This window comes from Rosa rugosa, chromosome 2 (assembly GCF_958449725.1).
Source record: "Rosa rugosa chromosome 2, drRosRugo1.1, whole genome shotgun sequence".
NCBI lineage: Eukaryota > Viridiplantae > Streptophyta > Magnoliopsida > Rosales > Rosaceae > Rosa > Rosa rugosa.
In genome coordinates, this window is record NC_084821.1 from 56,964,729 (window position 1) to 56,982,372 (window position 17,644).

General features: G+C 37.2%; 1 protein-coding gene across 2 annotated transcripts; it reads right to left on the reverse strand.

The window, feature by feature from the left end:
* Window positions 1–479: 479 nt before the first annotated feature.
* On the reverse strand, window positions 480–16,508 carry LOC133728677 (guanine nucleotide exchange factor SPIKE 1). Of its 2 annotated transcripts, XM_062156105.1 has the most exons (31): window positions 16,404–16,508; window positions 16,016–16,282; window positions 15,601–15,763; window positions 14,851–14,978; window positions 14,604–14,707; window positions 14,448–14,503; window positions 14,209–14,306; window positions 13,953–14,084; window positions 12,547–12,855; window positions 12,017–12,298; window positions 11,340–11,507; window positions 11,025–11,216; window positions 10,833–10,876; window positions 10,239–10,308; window positions 9,654–9,815; window positions 9,054–9,161; window positions 8,807–8,844; window positions 8,161–8,305; window positions 7,772–7,898; window positions 6,627–6,820; window positions 6,019–6,149; window positions 5,851–5,926; window positions 5,462–5,572; window positions 4,642–4,824; window positions 4,383–4,526; window positions 4,027–4,200; window positions 3,541–3,888; window positions 3,131–3,463; window positions 2,627–2,812; window positions 1,028–2,002; window positions 480–927 (listed from the first exon to the last, which is right to left on the reverse strand). In XM_062156105.1, the coding sequence occupies exons 2-31, from the start codon at window positions 16,073–16,075 to the stop codon at window positions 673–675; spliced, it is 5,496 nt and encodes a 1,831-aa protein (XP_062012089.1). In that variant the 5' UTR covers window positions 16,076–16,282; window positions 16,404–16,508; the 3' UTR covers window positions 480–672. The 2 variants fall into 2 exon arrangements, with proteins under 2 accessions (XP_062012089.1, XP_062012088.1); XM_062156104.1 differs by lacking the exon at window positions 16,404–16,508 and having other exon boundaries at window positions 16,016–16,356.
* Between the last annotated feature and the right edge of the window lie 1,136 nt (window positions 16,509–17,644).

Below are 17,644 nucleotides of genomic sequence, written 5' to 3' on the forward strand. Positions count from 1 at the left end.
CTTTTCTTCTTCTGTCCCCCAAGAAGTACTCATGACCATGTCAAGCTCTTTGCTAGTATCTGGTATGGAAATTTTCACAAGAATGTTTTGCAACAGGAAATGAAAAAAAAAAAAAACAAACAAACAACTTTGATTATGATGACATTGGATTAGTAATATTACGGGTAACATGCCACCTGACATGGTCACCGGACTCACGGCCAATCCCTCACCACAATCAATCACTTTCCTTCTCAGTTCCAGTCACGATCCGCTTTCCTTCTCCAAAACATCTACCCAAGCCGTCTGCCTACGAGCACACCGGTCTCAAGCAAACACCGGTGCCATCAAATCGGAACCAGGCCTCCACGACAATGGAGTTGGATGTGAGGTGTGGCGAGAAGAGGACGGGGTAAAACTAGGAATATTTAGAAAAATGTAGCGAGTCCAATGGAGAGAAACTAGACCGATAACAGATCCGAGTCTTGAATCCAGAGAAATGGAATACAAAATAAACAACTCAATAACATTCATAAAGCGTATATCAAACAATTTTGAGAATTCATGCTGCTGATACATGGGTCACAACCATGGAATATGTTGCACACTAGATGGGAAAAATCGACACACTTGCAACAACAGCACAAAGGCCAAAAAATGAAGCAATGATACTGTAATTATGATACAATAATGTCACAGCTCGGACAGGATGGCAGGGATATAATGAGATAACTCAGCAGTTAGAGATTGAAATCCATTCACAAGCTGTGTGTGGAATTCTTGGTCTTCCTCGCCAATCAATCTGAAGTGTACACGGATGGCACGCTTGCATACAGCCATAAATTCAAGGAGCGCCGCAATGAGTTGCTGCAATTCTTGTGACCGCAACCTTGTCGCTGGTTCACCGGAAAGGAATGCAGTGCACACACTTAGAACACCACTGTTGACCTGCATATATAAAGTACAACAATTGTAAAGCTATACTGTAGCGATGTAATTATATCCGAGGTCAGCAAACCAAGTAGAAAATGACGGGTCAGAACTCAACCTGAACTGCAACACTTCCTTGAAGAATTCTCTGTAGGCTCTGGAGACGTGGGAGTTGATCCCCCTCAGAACTGCGAGGCTCTTCAAGTTCATTACGTAGAGCAGCCGTCCGAGTTTCAATCATTCCAATGGCATTTTCTACAGGGGAGAACTCAAGCGATTCGGATTTAGTAACTACAAGCCTGTTAACAAGAGCTGGGAATGAACCTTCAGTCTGAAGAACAGTCCGCCTCTTCCACTGGTCTTCCAATCCACCTTGAGTTTTTCCATTTTTCGTAAAAGGTGTATCAAACAAAAAGCGGTCAAAGACTCGCGCACGAACACTTCCCGTCGAAAGAGAAAAGATTCTCTCCCTTCTGCTTCCCAAATCTTCATCTTCCATGACTGGATCAACAGCAGTTATCTGAAGATAGCATACTCCAGGCTGCAACTCATCTGCCTTTACCTGCCTAGAATCCGGAATGATGTGTAAGGTGTGATTTCCATCCATCCTAGACTCGTAGATATGGCTAAGTTTCTCCATTATGTCACCTAGTCTTACATCACGTGGCTCCCTGTATACATATTCCTTTCTGTCCAGTTTTCCAAATCTATCACCATAAAACCCCACCCTATAGTATGTTGCATCAGTGAATGGAATTGGGCTTGATTCCTGCTCAAGGATCGATTCATATATGTTAGTAAGCATTGTGTGACATTTGCTCAGCTGTCCATATGCCCGCCTGCTTTTATAAACTGGAATAACAAGTTCCAGAATGCTTGCACAGAAGTGAAAAAGTTCAGCTTGAGAAAAGAGCTTATTTGCGAGTTGTAGGTACTTCACGGCAGAGTCAACAGTAAGTTTTGATGCACCATATCCCTCTACCTCAGCTGCAGCAGCCTCAGAGCTGATCTCACTACTGACCATTGGACAAATTTTACGTAGAGCAGTTATGTGATCTTTGCTCCAAACACCATCATTTCTGGCCACCAAAGCCTACAGAATTAAAGTAGACTGTAAGCTAAAAACTAAACCAATGAACAGTATGACTTTTCTTTCTAATCTTCAGTATACAAACTACTCTATAATCATCTTATGCAAAGTAACAAACCAGATTGAAAGTACTGAATCAAGGAAAAAATTGGTATTGTACATCAACCTGTACACTGAGGGTGATTTTAATTGTACCCAACCTATTCTCATACAACAAAATATCCATAATATCTTGCTATTAGTTTCAAAATAAATAGGGCCATATTATATCTAGCTATCGTTTCAATATAAAAACAAATTGCTGTAAAAGAAGGTAAGAAACCAAGCAAAATATGTGCATCGGAAAAATAAAATAAAATAAAATAAAAATAAAAAAATCCACCAAGCAAATATGTCAAAACGGAGAGGGGAGTAAAAGAAAACTGCACAGTTATCTTAGAAGCAATATAATTTGACATTTGCAAGGTCGGTAATAGGTAAGTTCAAACAGTTGAAAATTTGGTAATAAGAATGTTCTAATAGTTGAAAACAGTGCAACGAATTTGAGAACAGAGAAGTGTTCCATGCAGAAGTCACATCAAAAAAGAAAAAAGAACAATAAGGACATAAAGCAGAGTAGCACTTTACCTGCATTACAATACCAGCCACAGCGACAGCACACTGAGCAGATTCTGCCCACGACTGCATTTCTTGATGTGCATCACATAAATGAAGCAACCACATTATATGAAGATCTGGGACAGGGGCAAATGCCATAGCAAGCTTATAGAAGCTTTCTGCAGCTGCATATCTATCCATAGTCATCAAAGAGCCCTGCAAAAGAAATTGTCATCAGAATCTACATGCAAACACATCTATTCATCTCGAGGATGGGGCATGACAAACTATTAAGTATCAGAAAATCATTTTTATCATCAAATGAAGAAACACTTCTATCCCTTTCATAAAATCCACTTCTATCCCAAATCAAAGGCAACCGGGAGGTGAAGAATCAACCCATACAATCCCAAATTAGTTGAGTTAAGTTGTACACAAATGACAGATATATGTGTGCGTGTGTGTGTGTATGACTGTGCATGTGTGCGTGAGCGCGTGTGCCATGAACAAGTACAGGCACTCAGATATACTGACCAGGAGTGCATGTTCCAAGCTGGCATCAAGAGCAAGAAGAAGACTGTCAGAAAGAAATTTCACGTCTGACCAGGACCACCTATTTTCAGTCATTTTTTCAGGAATTTCTAACAAGGCACTCTCAGGAAGTCCACACTCTCTCAATAGACTGGGGCTCTTAGCTGCATCTGCCACTTCCTCCAGTGATTTGCGAAGGCGCCGTGCTTCACCACTCTCTTCTAGTGTTCCATCAGCCTTCATCTGAGTCACTTGTACATCAGACATCAACTCTGATAATGTGATGATTAGCATGGCCCTCAATCTTGCTGTTTGCATAAAGTAGTAGAAAGAACTCTGCAAAAGAAAAGAAAAAGAATTATTTTTAAGTTGGAAAAGAACAGGAGCATACAATGTATAAAAAGGAGCTCTACCCTCATGAGTATCTGGAGCCCAGTAACAGCCCTTTTTCTGATATTATCATTTCGGAACACTGCAAGTCGAAGAAGATGGAAAGTGACTTGCTTTAAGAAGCGGTCATTTTCCCTTGACATCAAAGTTGCGCCATGAAGATTGAAGACACTGTTGAAGACAGGAAGCAATGATTTCCAGAAAGTCAGTGATTGATTTCGAGAGAAGAAGCTCATGAATATGGCTGTGACGCAATCAAATTTTCCGTAGTCGGTAGCGATGCTATGTGATGCCGCCATTACAGTAAACTTCTCAGTTATTTCCAAAACCTGCAGACTGACAGAAGCACTCAAGTTTTCTTCCCAGAGCTCCTGAATATAAAAAGTTATTAGTCACTTACTAGTTGCAAAAAAATGACTGGTAAATTTGAAAGCAGTATCACTACATATTGCTGAGAGCAAATGGCTCTTCGGCAATTAAACAAACATAAATGTTTACATAAACCATACCAATTTTTGCCTCAATATTGGATGCAAAGATTCTCTTAGTGCTTGAGCAGAAGCTCCAATCCTGGAAGATTGTGCCTGAGCGAGAGCTTCTCTCAAGGAATATGGCTGGCTAGGAGAGCTTAACTGAGAATTTACTCTCTGCCATGAGTAACCATTTTCGGGTGTACCTTGAGGCTGCATTGAAGATTCAAGACTTGAGACCCATTATAAAATGCTGCTTTATATATTATAAACTTGAAGTTTGCCTCCCCAAGATGAGACATAGAACTATGGATAGTGAACTTCCATGTAAGCAGGTGAATAACAAAAACACTTGACTGTTGGTTTCTTAAGCGAGAACAAAAATATTAACTCACTCTGACTTCTTGTCGGGATGCCTCAGACAGATAGTTGTTGATTGCAGGAGAAAGTCTATCAGAATACTTGGGAGAAGCAGGGCCATCACCAACAGGACTTCGAGAACTAGAACCCATAAGCATGCCATCAGCAGGTTTTCTGTGCTGTAAAATGCATTAAATACAACTAGAGTTATTAGAGTATCTTGATGTTATAAAAATTTGAGAAAATGAGGAAAAAGGTTATTGGAAGAAGCTAAACAAGTTAACAAAAGGCAACCTCAAATAGAACAAGGCATTCCTCCATGAGTTTGAAGAATAATCTAGTTCTAGCGATGCTCTGCTGCCATGCCTTGACAAGTGAAGCATCATCAAGGTTCCGCACAATTTGTAAAATAGCAACCAAGACTTCACGCTTTTCAACAGCATTGAGATTGTAAAAGACTGGCATTTCATCTAGAATCTGCATAGACCATATCATCACTGGTTAGGATTTTCTGTTTATGACCATGATTTGATCCACATATCATTGTATATCTTCAAGCAGCACAAACTTAAATATTATACATATAGTTGGGCACAGGCCCTAATGTACAATGGAATAAATTAGTAGGAAGATGATGCGGCTATGAGGAGTGAGAGTATGACAAATTGTTCTCAATTCCATAAATATGCATCCTGATGTGGTGTACTATATGAAACCAAGGAGTAGAACTTAAAGAAATATCTGCGTATATTTGACATCAATATAACTTATCCATAAAATCACTCCACACAATGGATAGAAAATGAAACTTAGAAAGGAAAAGAGGTACAAGTGAATCTAAGTTAAGCATACTGCACACATTGTATGGATTACTCATCATCTCTTGAACCTATTCCCTCTAGATCCAAAAGTGAATAACCCCTCCCCCTCAAACTCCTTGAGGTAGGGAGACACATCCCTGCTTCTAGCTTCTGTGGCACTATGGGGGGAGGACCCCAAATGAGTGGATTACACATAACTGGATACTTCCATTTTCCCATTGGGCAATGGAAAGGATGGGAAATATGAAACACAAAACATGTACATATTGCAGTACAAAAATATCAATCTGCACCTGTCCGATAAGTGGAAAATATAGCTGGGCAATATATAATTTATCTTCAGGCTTCTGGTATCGAGCATCAAACTCATGCTTGCACAACAAGACTACTAAAACTCTAGCGGCCTGCAGAATAGAAACAAAAAAGTTAGAACAAAAGTCACAACATGTCACAACTGCCACATTCAATGAAAAGAATATGTTCATCCCCTAAAGACTTGGCAATTTAAGTATATTATGTTGGTGTCTTGTATATACTTTCATGCTTCCTAGAGCAAACGATTAATCCGAAGGTAAAAACTAAGGACAAGTGAGCATAGACCAGCATTAAGGTCAAAGGAGATTATCTACCACAAACTTCTCATTTCTTATCCAAAGAAAAAGACTATCTACTGAAAACTTGCCTTTGCCCGCAAAGATAAATCATCATGATCCCAAGTAAGAAAAAGCTCTTGGATCAAAACAGAAGAGAGGTAGTTCCTGTAACATGAACATTCAGTTTGTCACACACTAAACAACACTTGAACATTTAAAGCTTCACATCAATAAATAGACTTTTGATGATAAATTACCTATCAGAAGGGTCTCTCCCAGGCATTTCCACAAAAAGATCATGATCACAAATGATTTGCAAAAATGTGAGTTTGCAATCATGCAAAACCGATTGACATACCCCAGAAAACTTGTCAAGGTACAAGGACACCTGCAGCACATGTACGAGAAAAATTAAAAAAAGGGATAAACCTAACGATTTATACAGTTGATTGTTCAAATCTCATATTTACAATTCCATGCATGCATCTAGAGCAGGGGTTATGAGACACCTCGAAAGTTCATGATGCTCTAACTTCTATTGTTTTAGATACACTCGTGATTCTACTTTGCTCTCATAGCACTAAGCCACTAATGCAACCCTCAAATATATAATATGTCTTATCTGTCTGTGTGAATCTCTGTGAACATCTGTGTACAATCAAAAGATAGAGTGTTTCATCCAAGGTTTAAATAAAACATTAAAAAGTGCTAATGTTCATGATATAAATGAGCCTTTAGGAAGGCACCTAGGTCAGCCCTCTGAAACTAAATTGTATGCAACACTGTTTAATATAGAGTAGTAGCAATTAGAATGAGCTGTGCTGACAGTGAGATCTGAAAAATGAAAGCTAAGCAGAAGCCATACCAATTCAAAAACTTGGCGAGGTTCGATAATCGACAAGAGATCATAACAAAAGAAAGCCAAACTGCTATTTAAACGTTTTGCCAAGCCCAGTCCCTTCTTACAACGTTCGTGCACCTCAGTTAGTAGGCAATCATACAACTGCATTATGCATCTGAATACACCTTCTTTCAATTGCATAGGCGGAATGTCTTCACCTGCAACAGAAAAAAATATGAATTACAAATGAGCCTGTCAAAGATTCAAGGAAAAGAATAATATATCTGCAAATACAGGTTGCAGTAACTGGGCAATTGCAAACCTAGATACAAAGAAAGAAAGTTACATAACATGAATATCAACTGAAGTTAATTAAGAAACATATATTTTGGAGACCCAATAATATTCTATAAAATACCCAATTCCCATCTATATTATACACAACACCAGAACTTTACACAACTACCGTGAAGTTGAAACTGCAAAGAAAATACAATAAGTACTGCTAATATAGACTTCAATAATCCTAACTTTATTAAAAAGTACAATTAAAAATAAAACAATCATTTTAGAAAACTTGTCTGAGACACAATCTAGGTGACTTGAGAGATATTTTTGCCTTCATATATGATATTACATGTATTTGTAGGGGCATTCTCTAGTGAGGACTTTGCGATCAGGACCAATAAAGGACTTCAAATGAACGGTTGGATGAGTGTCTTATAATTTAGTTGATCTTTTAAATATTCAACATGCAAGTCATCTAACCATTCATCTAAAACTCCGTACTTAGTCCTGATTGTAGAAGTCCTTATTCGAGACTCCCCCTGTATATATAAGCCAAATTTACCAGTGAGATAGGAGTACCCGACCCAACCTCTGCCTGCCTCCGTATCGGCTCTTACCTGGCCTGTATTTCCAATGATATCTGCTAATAGTTACAGAACAGACTACATCCCTGCCGTTGATATACTATAAGTCATTACTGCTATTCTTTATTTGGTTACAATAAAGCTGTTTTTGTTCTTTTTGAGTTTCCATGCATGAAGGGCATAAGGGTCCGAGAGAAAGAACAGATGCAGCTTAAGAGGAACACCCCCAAACTAAAGTCAAAAGAAAGAGCAATCAGAGCATATGGTTGGAATAAATATCCTAGCTTTAGAGTCTACCTAATGGAAGATTATGATAGAAGAGTCGCATCTTTTCCAATGCCATTGACTTGACAATTAGCTCAAGGAAAAACCAAGCCATTGCCAAAACATCATCATACACAGGTCCAACACGGTATCCTTTGGCCTGCACAATTAAATCATAATTTTAATATAGTTCGACTCTTTGGGAAATTATATTGATGATAAGTATCATTACCAAATCTTACAACCATCACACACCATCAAATGATGCAACCATTTACACATGCCACAAGCATAGTTTAAAGAAATTTAGGATTCTCAACTATATCATTAGGAAATCTTCAAAATCCAAAAATAGTGCTTTTCAATACAAGCAAATGCTAATAGCAATTATCATTTCAAGAACACCCCTAAGACAGGCATACCTTACTACGAGCCAAACTTCCCCAAACAGTTGACAAACCAGGATAAACTGGTGGTTGGCGACCCCCAAAGTCATCAAAAGCATAATCAACATAGTTGACGAGGAAATGGTTTCTTTCCGCATCATCAACTGACTCCTGCTGCACCCTACATAAGGTATTCCACATGTCAAACATTCAAGTTCCCCCGATATCTGAAGGCAACCAGAAACATTTTAAACAACTGCAACAAATAAATAAAAAGATGCTCAAAGGCTGGTCCAGAGTACAACAGTTAAACCAAGCAGCCGAATTACATATCGAGCAGAGGATGAAACAGGTCATATTTCAGCATGTTCATGTTGAGTGTGAAACTACCCTAAACCCATGCATGACCTGACACTTAATGTTTCCAAAACATATAACCCAAATTCAATCTCTCCTGTAGCGTGTTTAGTCTTGCTTTACCCATTTCTCTTTTTCTATTTCGTCAACCAAAAGACAAAAGAACAAAAGCTACTGCTGAACAAAAATAAATAAAACATCTTAGACCATCATGGAAACTTGTGTCCAATATAACAAGAAGGTTCAAGTCCTTAATTGTCTCAAACAAATATATAAATATACGCTGAAGAATGTAAGGACATAAAATCAAGACTAAACCACACACCGGGTAACGATATTAACCATGGCTCTGAAAGCTGCAACCTGAAAGCACCAAAAGAACAGAAAATAAGATGCCAGTACACAGCTTGGAACCCAGTCAGTATAAAAGATGAAGCTATATTGTTAACAACCAAGAAAATTCAGGAACGGAATTAATAAACACCAAAAGTACCATTTACCAAGATATAAAAAGTAAATGGAGCCACAAGAACAATTAACGATCAAAATCAGTACTAGAATTGTGACATTACCTGGAGGGTTTCTCCGCCATTGCCTATTAAATGGAGGAGCATGTTCAAAATTGGATGGAGAAACTGAAGCAGAGCAATGGAATCAACATTCTTTAAACTGTTAATAGCCTGCATGCAAAATCATAACTCAATATAACTTTTTCTCATGAAACCATATAACCTCCATGTTACATCCCATCACTCCCTGGCAACAAAATATGTGTGTATATTTAATTATGTAATATATATATATATATAATATATATATATATATGTATTTATTTTTGTGTGTGCACATGTATGTGTACTATAAAACCAATAAGCTGTATATCACACTAGTTACACTCTATTGCATGATCAATAACTCAGACACATCTCAACCAATAAAACAATCAGTAGGGAGAAGTGTATATTGCGGTCCAAAGGGGGGATGGAAATCAGCACAAAAAGTATGATCTTACTATATAAAGTGCTAATAGCATATGCATGCTAGTATTTGCAACTTTTATAATATTAAAAAAAACTTTCTAGGTTTTATAAGTTGATGGAATTTTCTTGCCAAATATACAAACTAAGACCTGCACAAGTGGGTTTAGATTATAGAACTATAAAGAAGAATACCTCCAGAAGTTCAGAACCCCAAGGTGCACTTGTTCGAAGAGTGTGTCTATCATATTCAAGAAAAAAATCTCTTATTCGCTCATTGATCGGATATAATGACGAACAAAGTCTTAAGCGCAATCTGAAGATATTCTTTCCATCTTCCAAATAATCCAACCTCTCCTACAAAAGGTCAGACAAGAGTTGAGATAAACAGGCAATGGGATGGTCAGTCCAAGAAACTGAGATTGGACTACCTAAATATATATAAGCTTCCTACCAACTACAAGAGTAGAATGCTGCTCATATATACAAGATACTGACAAAGGTTGGTGTACTATAATTTATATGCAGAATGATGGCATAAATAAAAGTACAAGAATTTGTTCCCAAAACAAACAACAAAAAATGAAATCAATATACACTCGTTTAGATCCAGGAGAAATTGAGACTTGACAGTTAGGTATATCGTAGTTATAAAGGTTCAAGCTAAAACAGCATCAAAACAAAATCAACTTGGCTAAAATCATAACGAGTTATATATTTATAAAATTCCACTGGTAAAGAGTAAAACACACTATAACTTCAAAGTGAAACACAACATACTCTGCCCATATCCTGAAGATAATGTGGAACCAACTCTTTCATAATTGGCAATGAAATTTCAGATCGCAACCTGAGTAGAAAAAGAATCAAGGCTTTGAGATACCATAAAAATATTCAAAACTTTGAAAGGAAAAAGGCAAACAACGGCAAGATAATAATAAAAACTAAGAAAAATAATTGATGTACCCTGAATTAAATCAAGTGACAAAGAGGAATGGTGAAACCATAATATTATTTAATTGGGAACAGTTGTACACACAATCATTTATTAGAAAAGAAGCTCAAGGCATAACCAAGCCAAACTGAGGCGTGTGCCTATATGCAAGTATCCAACTACTTAGTCCCAATCATTTATTTTAGCCACCTAGAGGCAACTGAGGCAAGGTATCTATGTGACTGTTATTACTCTCAATTAATTTTAAACAATTTCAATGGATTAAGAAAGATTTGTTTCAAAGGAAAATCAAAAATTTAACATTGGTTATACATTATTGATATATTAAATGAGCAACCATGTGCAAGAAACAAATTGAGTTTCATTCAGTTTTAAGAACAAAAGATGAAGAAACATCATATATGAAGGCATATACATACTGTGCATGTGTGGACAGTGGAAGTGACGCGTATCCAATTACTACCTGCAGAATGAATGCATGGAATAGTCATTTAACCGAGTAGATAAACTAGCCAGAAAATAAACAAAATTGGGCGGGAGGAGGAGACAAATAAAAACTCTGGAAAAATCAGCAAGTCCTTTAGAGAAACAAAAGCAAAAGCTGAACTTACAGGCTTTGGTGCTTCCAACTTTGTTTGAAGATCAACATGAAAAAATGTAAACAAGAGATGATGTGTTGGTGTCCACGTAGCAGGGAGGGAAAGTTTGATCTCATCATGGTAGCATGCTACCCTCGCCCCCACAGTCACTTGTGTGTGAGTCGACTGCTGTAGTGATGCACCTGGCTCCCTTGGATACATTGCCTAGTCATTACTCATCAGTTGCACAAACAAAAACAATGAGAATATTGAATTGCTCAAGTAACACTATTATCTCTAAGACACTAAAATTTAGTGTAAAAAAAACACTGAGAGAGATATATTTACCTCTAAAGGCTGTCCACGAATATCATTATCATCCTCCCGAAGTTCAACCCTTATGAACAAATTCCTCTTTCGACTTAAACTAACAGTCATGGGATATACATAGAGACAATGAAAAAGCTGCAAGAAAGGCTCATTTCTTGTTGTAGTACGGAAGTCAAAAGCTTGAAACTGGAAGTTAACAAACAGTGTCAGTTGGTATACTTCAGGAATGTAAGAACAGAAACTACAAATGATTAACTGAAAGAATAGTCAGAATTTAAAATTATTTATCATATAGATGCTTCTCAACAAATCCATCTAATGCTGCGTGCACATTGAAAGGATACAGGAAAAGTAAAAGGCAAATAGATACATATGCTCATTTACATGTCTATAATATGCAAAACAAAACAACTTCTATAGATGAAATAGAACAGTGGTACAAACACAATGGCTAGCAATAGAGACATTAATCAGCCATCAAGTACAATGGTGTGATGTCCTAACAAATTACACATAAACAGACAAAACCAAAAAAGGAAAAACCTCAGAAAAAGCTGCCTCTCAGTCAACATTCAAAAACAGAAAGGACGCATTGCAGTGATGTCCTATTTTAAAAACCATTTCCGCAGGAAAAAATGGCCCACAGTAACACTTAAAGTTGAAGACAAATGGCAGTACGATGGTGTGAAACTTACATCATCAGGACCGGTAACTGGATTTCCATGAGAACTTGATCCATTCCCAGAAATCTCTTTGGTATCAAAAGAATTCCACTTAGAACTGCTACCCTGAGGACCATCCAAACCATTACTTGGGAGCTTCCCAAACGTGGAATCGTTAATGCGATCATCAATAGAGTCATTGGTCACACTACCACTTTCTGATAAATTTTCCAGGTCAACATGGTCATTCTGGTGCTTCTCGATTTCCAGCCTCAAAACGCCTTTCACAGGTTTATGAACCTTGCGTTTGGGATCCTAAAATTTTCAGGAAAACCACAAAACAAAGGTCCATCATAATCTGAACAAAAGGCATCAATAGCTTTCATATTTAGGCTGAGCAGGTAAAAACCTCCAACAAATCAGAAAAATAATCTGTATGTCAAACATAATTTTGGGGTAAAAAGAAATACGGAAAGAAAAGGCCAAGCCAAAAATGCAAATACACACAGGAATCATTAATGTAAACCATGAGGGTATTAAAAATTCATTTGAAAGGTGCATACCTGAAGTGAGTCCTCAGTATAGCTTTCTTTAACTTTGTTTAAGTTTGATATTTCAACAACGACGGAGCTTCGACTTGAATAGCCTAGCTTCCCATCTAATGTGACTTTAGCACTAGGCTCAAACACACCCTCATGAGAACTACCTGATATACTAGGAGCAAGAGGACTGCTTGGGGAAGCAGACCCACCAGAAGCTGCACCAATGCTGTTATCAAATAATGAAACAATAGCCCAGGCGAAGGACTCTCTGTAAGGCATTATTTGAGACCACACCTGCAGTTTTTGCTTTTCTTTCTCAGTCAGATGTACCTGTAATAAACAAAGATGTTACACAAAACAGACAAATTAACAGTTTGGAAAGTAGCATAATACTTGTAGTTTTGTACACACAAATAAAGACAGATCATGCGCACAGACCATATCGTACCCAGAAAGTAAATAGGAGCTGACTCTATCTCTTCAGACCAAGAGAAGTAATAGAGGATTTTTTTTTTTCTCAGCATAGTGCAAGTTCTATTTTTATTTTATTTATATACCCAGAAATCTCCCAAGTCCGCTTCATGATCCGGGAAGGAAAGTGGGGCCTCCTCCGAAACCTACTAGGGAACTCTAGCAGATAGATTCACAGGTACCATGAGAAGGATTGGATCCCAGACCACATGGGAGTAAACCATGGGCCTGACCATTCCTACTACCCCTTGTTGGTAGCAGATAGTACAAATTGAGGTTGATACAGAATGTTGATCTCCCACTTTATGGAATTTGTAAACAGAGATGCGGAAACTGTCATCAATCATTTCTAATTATTAACAGATGACACATGGAAACTCTACCCTTGGATAGGAACTGCCTGCTTCCGCCTACGACAACTCTTCCGCCATTTAAGACCATCCAAGGATATGCCCTCCATTAAATTACATGCAATCATGCATCTTCCCCAAAGCAATCTATTCTGCCTTGGTCTTGCCTTTACAATGACTTCAAGGTAGGTCAAATTAATCCTCACACATGTATGATTTCTAGTCATTCTACTAGTCAAACCAACGAAAACAACCTTCCTCCAAATGGTAGCACTTCTAAACTTATTAAACAAGTTACCACTCATCCCATAACTTACTAAATTTTTCATTTTGAAAGTCCATGTGCAAGGCAGAAATTGAAGCATACAGCTTCGCAAAAAAGTCAATTAATTGGTTGAGAATATTACTTAACATCTGTTAAGACAAATTTAAATATAACCAATATTCTCAGACACACAGAAACCATTAGGCATTAACTATAAAGTGTTTCATCTTTTTTCTTTTTCAAATGGTCTTCCATTAAAATCACCCCATCTAGAATAGCAAATTTCATATAATCACTACTTGGAAACTATATAAAACAAGTAAACTATATATGTGACATACCGGTTCTTTACGAGAATAAACTGTAGGCGTAACCCCGCCTTCTTCTGTGGCATGCTTCTCTAACTGGATCAGAAGACAAACTGATGATGATGGAGCGTCTAAATAGAAGATTCCACGGGGTTCAACAGAAATCTTCACCAAAAAAGTTGACACGGGGGCAATAGTAAATTTGTCAGTCATAATGTGTGCCAAAAATATACTTAAAGAACAAAGGATGACCATTAAAGTGGTGGCAGAAAATATATAAAGTTCTTACATTCTGTGTTTCAGTTGGTGCATGACGAAAATAGAAATCCTCTGACAACTTTTCTCTTCTCTCCCTATTATATAAGCAAATTGTACCATAAAATGGCTCTACATGAGAGGGAGGAGAGGACACATGTAGAGGAAGAGAACACAAAGTCAGAAACTTTGAAAGAGCTGTAAGTAACAGAAGCAACAGTATGGAGAAATAAGCATAATGATATGGCACCAGTTAAAAAACATAACACTCACCAACTAGTCCAACTTGAAATGATAGGGACAGAACTTTCACTGAGATCTTCAGGCCACTGAGAGAAGTAGAGAAAATAACAATTAATAAGCACAAGGAAAAAGCAATCAGGCTTATAAGAACTCCTACACAAAGAAAAGATTTTACAATTGCCATACTGAGATATTGGAGTTTCTGGAACCCTTTGACCGCATATCAATGATCTTTCATTTTCCCAATCAAAAGCTGGTTCATAAGCAGGGAGAGGAGATTGACCAAAATGCTGCACACAGTATCACATTTAAATTGATTAGCAGTAAACATGGGCAGGTGGATCATTACTACTAGTGTAGGAAGATATTAAGCAAGAAAGATACTACATAAAGTTAAACTTGTGCTGCATGTGAACAAATAAAATGTGCCCACCTTTGGATCATTGGAGTGTGCTGAATCAGATGCTATTGCATCCGTAAATTGGCGCCCTGAGGTACTTGGTAAATCATCATCAGTGGTATCATCCGCCTTGGTTCGCCTTGCACCAGCAAGGTGCATTTCTGCAATGGTTTTAAAATATATCAAGAATACTGCCATGAAGTAGATGATAAAACCAGTGTCGCTCAATCCTATTCAAATCTAGCTTCTTATTCAGCAGACTTAAATGGTCATTGAAACACTTAGCATCTAACAGGGAGCTAAGCCAGTAAACAATTCTAGCACTCAATTGCACCATTCTTGCGCTTTATTTATCAGTAGTGACGGAAACACATTCATTGCAGGCCAATTCACAGCATCTAGGATTCTTTAAATCTATAACTAACTTTCAATTTGTCATGAATAATATAACCTATCGAAACAAAATCCAAGTTACCAGAATTCTACATTTTCCTCTTAGTGTTTACTTTAGAGCAAGGTATAACATGAAAAATAAAGCTCAAAAAGGTTCTCCCTTGATTAAGAACTCTAGGAAATCAGGTTTGTACCGAATAGTGATAAATGTACACATAATACCAATTCTATACTTCTTCGAACAGGGTTCAACTGTCTAGGTTATAAAAGCTGTTATTATCCAGTCACAAGTTTTTTCCAGACATATAACACATAAACAGTATATTACTAAACCCTTCTGCATGTTCTTGTAGAAAGACTCAATGACTGAAACTAGGGAAGCAACATTACCAGTCTCAATATCAGTGTCAGGCCCCTCATAAATCTGGTTCTGAAACGACGGCGGACCAACACTCTCGTAGTGGCCATACTTGTTGTCATCTTTAACCCAGTCTGTAGTGTAACACTGCACCAACTCCTTCAGATGTGGCCACTGCTCCAAATTCTCCTCAAACTACAAAAAAAAAAAAAAAAAAACCCAATTCACAAAACAACCAAATACTCAAAACCCAGTTCACAAAACAACCAAACACTCAAAACCCAGTTCACCAAACAACCAAACACTCAAAACCCATTTCCCCAAACAACCAAATACACACACCCATTTCCCCAAAACCCAAAACCCGAACCACATTACAGTCCAAGTTCAAGTCTTGGACCCAAGAAACAAAGGCAGAGAGTGAGAGTGAGAGGGAGACGGCATTACCTTGTTGTGCCATTTGGTGGTGGCCGGAGTAGAATCGCGGCGAGGGCGGAGGCTGAGCATGGCCGGATCTAAAGGTCCAAGCTTTGGGAGCTGGTGGAAGAAAATGGGAATGGGGTTTGTTGTTTAATGGGGGGAGGGGGGAGGTTGAAGAAGAATGAAGACTACTGGTTGGCAAAATTGAAATGTAGTGGTGTATTTGGTAGATCTTAACTGCAACTAAAAGCGAAAGCTCAAAGCAGCAGGAGAGGAATTAAAGAAATGAAATACCTGAAAGGAAATATATGAGTGGAGTGAGCTTTTGAATTGAATTGAAATGAGGGCAAACAAGAAAACAAAAGAGAGAGAGAGAGAGAGAGAGAGAGAGAGAGCTTGGTGTTAGAGAACGCACTCAAGTCAAAACATGAGTCCTAAACCAGGGAGAAATGCCAAATGGGGTCATGGCTGTTTTATCCGCACCCCAATGCTTCGGGTCTTGGATTATATTTGGATACTTAATTTGTTTTGTTTTTTCTCTTTTCTTTGTATAAATCAAATGATTTTCAGAAAATACAAACATGATGTGTTACCAGCATTTTGCTATTTTTTTTATTTGTATGAAAAAAAGGATGAATAGGAAATAAGTTCGTGAAAGTATAGGGGATGAGATCATCCACCACTAAATTCTCAAGCGAATAACTACTTGTTTTGATGACACAAATTCAATTTATGTTTTCCTTATTGTTAATAAACATTAAGGAAATCTTGAATGAAAATATCTTCCCTTATTTTGATATCTAATATGTGAAAGTATGGGGATGAGATTGTTTTACCATCATCCAGAGTACTTCAAATATTTGATGGCCTAACTCAATTTATGTTTTTTCTTATTGTTAGTAATTATTAATTAGGGTCCTTTTAGTGAGGGATATTTTTTTTTTTTTTGTCATTTTAAGAGATCACTTATTAAACAAACTTTTCTCAACCGTTCAGTTTTTAGGTCTTCGTGAGTATACTACTTCTGCAAGTTTTCAACCAAATTGATAATCATTAAGGTACAAAACTAAATTAAATCAATGGAAAAACTGAATATGTCCAACATGAACCGTTCATATTCATAATAATAAATTATGATTATGAATACCTAAACGATTATCAATTTAACCGAAAATTTGCAGAAATGATGTACTCATGGAGACTTAAAAACTGTACGGTCGAGATACCAATATGTGATCGAAAAGTGGACAACAAAAGAAAAAGATCACTCGCTAGAATGGCCCTCTATTAGTAATCTATATATATATATATATATTAAAAAAAATCGTGAATTAGAATAGTTCCCTTTGTTTGGATGTATATCTAATTCATGCAAGTATGGGGATGAGATTACTTTCCACCGGCCACCTCGTAATCTAATTCTAAATGAAATGAATCACATATACTTATATGTAATTCATGCAAGTACATATGACATTAGGTTTGTAATGAAGAGAGGAAGAGTCAGAAAGAAGTTCTTAAAAGTACGGGAATAAGATTACTTACCATCAGTAATCTAATTCTAAATGAAATGAATCATATATATTTACTTTCCTACACGTATGATCTGCATATTTATGATTGATATGCCAGATAAAAATAAGGAAAATTATGAAA